The 7,208-nt window shown below is 37.5% G+C and overlaps 2 protein-coding genes and 1 long non-coding RNA gene across 7 annotated transcripts in view; 2 read left to right on the forward strand and 1 right to left on the reverse strand.

The window, feature by feature from the left end:
• The window catches only part of LOC117282031 (zinc finger protein 572-like), a 50,098-nt gene that overhangs the window by 21,036 nt on the left and 21,854 nt on the right, over positions 1 to 7,208 (forward strand). Inside the window, exons 4-5 of the mRNA XM_033752127.1 lie at positions 154 to 916; positions 1,082 to 1,136. Of these exons, the coding sequence (XP_033608018.1) occupies positions 154 to 916; positions 1,082 to 1,136 (818 nt within the window). The remainder of the gene's footprint in view (positions 1 to 153; positions 917 to 1,081; positions 1,137 to 7,208) is intronic.
• LOC111866103 overlaps positions 7,098 to 7,208 on the forward strand; it is an 11,326-nt gene continuing 11,215 nt past the window's right edge. The window contains exon 1 of the long non-coding RNA XR_002843092.2: positions 7,098 to 7,157. This is a non-coding gene — a long non-coding RNA (uncharacterized LOC111866103). The remainder of the gene's footprint in view (positions 7,158 to 7,208) is intronic.
• Positions 7,125 to 7,208, reverse strand: part of LOC111866098 (SAC3 domain-containing protein 1) — a 15,665-nt gene continuing 15,581 nt past the window's right edge. For all 5 annotated transcript variants that reach the window (XM_023854687.2, XM_023854685.2, XM_023854688.2 and 2 more), the window contains one exon: positions 7,125 to 7,208. In XM_023854687.2, coding sequence (XP_023710455.1) covers positions 7,186 to 7,208 — 23 coding nt within the window. In that variant the 3' untranslated portion in view covers positions 7,125 to 7,185.

The following is a 7,208-nucleotide window of genomic DNA, read 5'->3' on the forward strand; positions in this document are numbered from 1 at the left end:
TATATATATATATATTCCTGTTCACTCTAATAATTAGTTATGACATTAGATAACTGTAAGTTGTGTCACCAAACATCTTAAATGGTTGGACATTATTTCTTGTTAAAGTATGGTTTCTGCATTGTGGTCTCTCTCTTTTTTTCTTCTTCGCAGAATGGAGCAGTATAATAATGAACTCAAGGAGTCATTTGGTGGTGATGTCCATATGTATGGTCAGCAGATTCGCAGCGCAGTATCGGATGGTTGTCGTGATTATGTAAACACAAAAGTTTCTGGAAACACTGATGGTGGTTCCCAAACAAATGCAGTGGAATGTTATAAATGTAACACATGTAATAAAATATTCCCAAAGCGGAATGGACTTATCCGACATATCCGTATACACAATAAAGAGGCTTACAAATGTCAAACTTGCCACAAAGTTTTTGCACGAAGTGACTATCTGGATGCACATAGAAGAATTCACACTGGAGAGAAACCATATTCATGTGAAGTCTGCAATAAGCGTTTTACCCACAGAGGATCCCAAAGGAACCATCAACTCACCCACAGTGGAGGAAAATCATATCAGTGTGAAATATGTAAGAAGTATTTCTCTCGCAGAAATACACTATATGTACATTACCGCATCCACTCTACAGATAGACCTTATAAATGTGAAGTTTGTGATAAGAATTTCTTACGTAAAGAAAACCTGACTGTTCATAGGCGTGTTCATTCTGGGGAGAAACCGTATAGTTGTGATGTTTGTAATGAACGTTTTTCATTAGGGTCGACTCTTAAGAAGCATTATCGTATACACACAGGCGAGAGACCGTATAAGTGTGATGTTTGTAGTAAAGCTTTCCGTCAGGGTGTCAGTCTTCTTAAACATAAACGCACTCACACTTGGCATCCAGGTACAAATCACAATAAAGTATGAATATTTGATGTATTAATTGGATGAGAGGAACACATATGATATAGTAGTAGACTTTTCATGTGCAAGAAGTGCATTCAGGGATATTCAGGTGCAATCTTCTGTACAAAAATGGGAATGCATATGGAGAAACCTAGAGTGCTTTGATATTTCTGTATTCAGATGTGCCCTGTCAGTATTGGAGGACCTGGGAAGAAACATTTCCAACAAATGGGAGGTCTGAGAATTAACATATATACTAGAAGAACTCATAAGTGATTAATAGCTTGGTATTATATGACATTGGGACCCCCTTTGTGGTCTAGTGGTCAGAATTCCTGCCTAGAGATGCAGAGGTCCAGGTTCGATTCCCGGTGCTACCACATTTTCTAAGATGTAGTGGGTCTGAAACAGGGTTCCCTCAGCCTCGTGAGGATAATTGACGAGCTGTTTCAAGGAAATAATAGCTCCAGTCTAGAAAACCGAAATTAATGGCTGTGGGGATTCATTGTGTTGACCACACGACACCCTTTATCTGCTAAAGTTGTCACTATTTTTATTTTTATTTTTTTATGCTAGTGGGGTGGGAATAAGTCCCTTGCACTGTGGCCACTTCTGGCCTATTGTACCAGCCCCAGATGATAGGTGAGGGTGATTGTGGAGCAACTGGTGGAATGAAGATTGGCAGGGGAAACCGAAGTACTCAGAGAAAACCTGCCCCAGCGTCACTTTGTCAACCACAAATCCCACTTGACCAGACCCAGGCTCGAACCTGTACCGCCGCGGTGGGAAGCCAGCAACTAATCACTTGAGCCATGGCGCAGCCAGAAGTTGTCACTAACTTCGCCAACAAGCAACGGTCGCTTGGTCCGTATTACAGGCTGGATGGCCTGGGTTTCATTCCCAGCAGTGCAGTATTTGTTTTTCTCCACAGCGTCCAGACTGGCCCTGAGGCCCACCCAGCCTCCTTTCAAAGGGTACCAGGCGCTGTACCTCCAGTGTACAGCAACATGGGTGAGAAGCTGACCCTTCACCTCCATCTAGTGCCAAGGTCAAGAATGGTGGCGCTGTACATTATATCTACTCCCCCATCTGTCTTCATGGCATAGTGCTTAACTAAGCACACGAACAACTTTTTTAGTATTAGTATCAGAGAGCCTAATATCATAATTCATGCACACATTTGTTAATTGGCCATGGTGTAACTGGGCAGTATCTCTCTCACTGGTCCAGATGTAAATGTGAAAGTGCATGATTTTGCTTAGAAATTGATGTGTTACGTAAATGAAAAAATGTAAAACCATGAAACAAAAAGCATTTTCTAAAAAAAGTATCTTCTGTAATGAGTATGTCTGCCATGCTATTAAACAGTAGATTGCATTGTATAGGAAATTTGAGCAATATATACATGGTCATACATTTATGTCATAAGTAAACCAATTTTATGCCCAAAATTGTAATTGTTTTTTCTTTCACTTAGAAGAATGTATGAAGCATCATGGACAAGTACGTTGTACAGTGGATGGCTTGCCAGTTGTGATCGCAGTCACAGCAGCAAATTCACAACACAAGTGTAAGGTTGCTGTACTTCGAACAAACCCATATTTTATTGCAGGCAGACAGAGTTTTAGTATCTGTTGTTAAATTGTTTAGCTCCTTTTCATAAACTTGTAAATGTTCCCTGACTCCATAGGAGTTCTTGCTGACCCCAAAGATGGAAGCAAAACATTCCTCTGAAATATTGGTAAGCTTCTACCAGACTATGCATTACATGCCAGGCGATAATACTGTTCATAGGGACTACTGTGATAACTTTCAAGTCTAACCATTGCATAATGGTTCATCGCCCATAGTGTTCCACGCTTTCCAATTTTTTTTATGTAGCAGTTCTCAAAACATGGACATCCACAGAATGTGAGGCGACACCCCTAACAAAAGTATGAGCTAATTGGTCTCTTCCTAAGGTTGCATGCATCAACGTTTCCTATCAATGGTTACATTTCCTTGCTTGTTCACAGGTAGGCTTGGGGGGGGGGCATATGAACTCTGGTTTCTTTCCATGCCATTTGTATATGCCAGTCAGTCACATAATATGTATAATTATGCCATACTGTTTCATGCTCCATTTGGAATCAAGTTCACTTTAGAATTCTATGATATCTTTTCCAGGGATTGTATAGTTCAGTAAATCTTACAATACTCTCCTCACACCTGTTGGGTACATCTTGTTCTAGTGTATAGAAACGAGAGCATGTGTAAAGATTGACCTGCTAAAAAGTATGTAAATAAAATCTCTCCCATTGGATAAAATGGACAGTGCATGAACCTAAACTGTCCAGATCAAGAATGGTGGAGCTGTACCTCCACTCCCCAATATCTTTGTGCAGGGGGATGTTAGGTTTGAAGTCTATCTCAGAATAGTTGCTTTGTGTAAGTGTGATAGAATATGATTTGCATTACTTTAAATTTAACTCTGTTGTGATTCAATAGCCTTGGTTATTTTAAGGATTAACTATCAGATTCATTACTAACGAGAATACATGGTGACCTAGAGAGCATTAGGATTTTCACAGTTCGTCTAATTGCAGCAAACAGTGTGACATCCGTTGCTAAATTCGACAAATAGGTAGTTCGAATAGTAAAAGTTATACTACATACTTTGAGTAACCACACAATGCTTAATAACACTGGCGCCTAAGGCGTATGTACTGCATTTTAGAGAAATTTACAACCGAACTATTAATGTCAGATTTAATTAGAATTATGTTCACGTTAACTTTTGGATCCCTTTTTTTTTATTATTAAATTTTGAAAAATTGCGTGAAGATATATATGTTTATCGTATAAATCATTTATATTTAGTATTGCTATGAATGCATTTACTCGCTGCTTTCAGTTCTAGATGGTGGTGAATCATGCGGCGGCCACGAGATGCTTCAGAAATGACTCAAGAGACCAGGAAAATGTCTGTCGTTTACCTGGATAATACTGTATCATAGAAGGTATCTGGCTGTTTTAATTGATTTTGGTTCAGAAATTTTTCATACTTGCAGCAAGGAAACGGAACCAAAAACGAACTCATAATAGTGATGTTATTCGTACTCCTTCACTGAATATAGTCAACAAAAAGAGGTTAACATAATATAAAAATGTATATGAAGCCTAAATAGAAAATACAAACACGCTAACCTCGATATACCCAATAATTAACTTATAATTAATTTTATCGTATTAAGCCATCCAGGTTACTGAGATCGAAGTTTAAAGTACTCTCAATCTGGTAGTTAAAAATATGAACTCAAAAGAAATTCCGTGTAATATGAGTGATATTTTTATACCGACCATATGAGGTCCTTTATTTTATCAAGTGACTCCTATGAAACTGGTAGTTACTGTTAGTTCAGAATTAGCTACCAGAGGGCACTACTAATGGCGAGTGTGGAGCTAGTTAATGTTAATAGTTACGCATTCTGCCACCAGATTGCACTACTAAACGAGATTTGAAGAAGAGTTACATAGCCTGACAGTTTAGAGAGGATGACAAATTTCATCTAGTGACCGGAAATTAATTAGCTGATGAAATATTTGGACACTAAACGATGGAAAAATTTTCAGAGACGTGTATAGCGAAGAGGTACATAATACATAATAAAACATCGCCTAAAGCATAAGAATTGCATCGTTTAAAGTTTTCTTCCTATAACAAGTCAGATTTATTATAAATACTCATACGTTCACGATACCTTTTGGCTTTCTATTTATTAATAAATTAAACCTGGAAAGAATTGCGTGATATGTTTATCATATTATTCTTTCATATTTAATAATGCTACGTAATGTTTTTTCTCTCACTGCTAAATGTTGTAGCTGGTAGTGAATCACGCGGCGGCCACGAGATGGCAGTACTCAACCATGCTTCATAGAGTGCCGAGAAACCAGGAAAATGTCTCTCGTGTACCCGGATAATAGGATATGAGAGGAGGTATTCGGCTGTTCTTATTGATTTTGGTTCAGAAATTTTTCATACTTGCATCTAGGAACCGGATCTGTTATTGAAGTCATAATAACGATTTTCTTCGTAGTCCTTCACTAAATATCGTCAACAAAAAGAGGATAAAATAATATAAAACACAAAAGAATATGAAGCCTAAATAGAAAATATAAACCCACTAACCTTGATATACCCAGTAATTAACTTACAATTAATTTTATCGTATTAAGCCATCCAGGTTACTGAGATCGAAGTTTAAAGTAATCTCAGTCTGGTACCTAAAAATATGAACTCAAAAGAAATTCCGTGTAATAAGCGTGATATTTTTTACTCCGACTATATGAGGTTGTCTTTTATTTTATTAAGTCACTTATGAATCTGGTAGTTACTGTTAGTTCAGAATTAGCTACCAGTGGGCACTACTAAGGGCGGGTGGTGAGAGCTAGTTATTGCTAATAGTTACGCAATCCGCCACCAGATTTCACTACTAAACGAGACTTGCAGTGGCCTTACATAGTGTCAGAATTTGGAGTGGTGAATTACGCGGCGGCCACGAGATGGCAGTACGCTTAAGAAAGACGCGAGAGACCAGGAAAATGTCTGTCGTGTACCCGGATAATAGGAAATCGAAGGAGGTCTTTGGCTGTTCTAATTGATATTGGTTCTGAAATTTTTCATCTTTGCAGCTAGGAACCGGAACTATTAATAGTCATAATAGCGATTTTATTTGTAGTCCTTCACTGAATATCGTCAAAAAAGAAGATAAAATAATATAAAGAACAAAAGCATATGAAGCCTAAATAGAAAATATAAACCCACCAACCTCGATATACCCAGTAATTAACTTACAATTAATTTTATCGTATTAAGCCATCCACGTTACTTAAATCGAAATTTAAAGTAATCTCAGTCTGGTACCTAAAAATATGAACTCAAAAGAAATTCCGTGTAATAAGCGTGATATTTTTTACTCCGACTATATGAGGTTGTCTTTTATTTTATTAAGTCACTTATGAATCTGGTAGTTACTGTTACATCAGAATTAGCTACCAGTGGGCACTACTAAGGGCGGGTGGTGGAGCCAGTTAATGCTAATAGTTACGCATTCCGCCACCGGATTGCACTACTAAACGAGACTTGAAGTAGCGTTTCATAGCATGACAATTTAGAAAGGTTAATCACGCGGCGCCCTGGAGATGGCAGTACTCGACCTTGCTTAAGAAAGACGCCAGAGACCTGGAACATGTCTCTCGTGTACCCGGATAATAGGATATCAGAGGAGGTATTCGGCTGTGCTTATTGATTTTGGTTCAGAAATTTTTCATCTTTGCAGCTAGGAACCGGAACTATAAAAGTCATAATAGCGATTTTATTCGTAGTCCTTTACTGAATATCGTCAACAAAAAGAGGATAAAATAATATAAAACACAAAAGAATATGAAGCCTAAATAGAAAATATAAACCCACTAACCTCGATATACCCAGTAATTAACTTTTAATTAATTTTTTCGTATTAAGCAATCCAGGTTACTGAGATCGAAGTTTAAAGTAATCTCAGTCTGGTACCTAAAAATATGAACTCAAAAGAAATTCCGTGTAATAAGCGTGATATTTTTTACTCCGACTATATGAGGTTGTCTTTTATTTTATTAAGTCACTGATGAATCTCGTAGTTACTGTTAGTTTAGAATTAGCTACCAGAGGGCAGCACTAAGGACGGGTGGTGGAGCTAGTTAATGCTAATAGTTACGCATTCCGCCATCAGATTGCACTACTAAACGAGACTTGAAGTAGCGTTTCATAGCGTGACAATTCAGAGAGGAAGACGAATTTCATCTAGTGACCCGAAAATAATTAGCTGATAAAATATTTGGATATTAAACGATGGAAAAAATTTCAGAGAATTATATAGCGGAGAGATACATAGTATATAATAAAGCATCGCCTAAAACATAAGAATTGCATCGTCTTAAAGTTTACTTCCTATAACAAGTCAGATTTATTATAAATACTCGTACGTTCACGATACCTTTTGGCCTTCTATTTATTAATAAATTAAACCTGGAAAGAATTGTGTGATATGTTTATCATATAATTCTTTCATATTTAATAATGCTACGTAATGTTTTTTCTCTCACTGCTACATGTTGTAGCTGGTAGTGAATCACGCGGCGGCCACGAGATGGCAGTACTCAACCATGCTTCAGAAAGTGCCGAGAAACCTGGAAAATATCTCTCGTGTACCCGGATAATAGGATATCAGAGGAGGTATTCGGCTGTTCTTATTGATTTTGGTTCAGAAATTTTTCATCTTTGCAG

Source organism: Cryptotermes secundus, unplaced genomic scaffold (assembly GCF_002891405.2).
Source record: "Cryptotermes secundus unplaced genomic scaffold, Csec_1.0 scaffold318, whole genome shotgun sequence".
In the NCBI taxonomy this organism is placed as follows: domain Eukaryota; kingdom Metazoa; phylum Arthropoda; class Insecta; order Blattodea; family Kalotermitidae; genus Cryptotermes; species Cryptotermes secundus.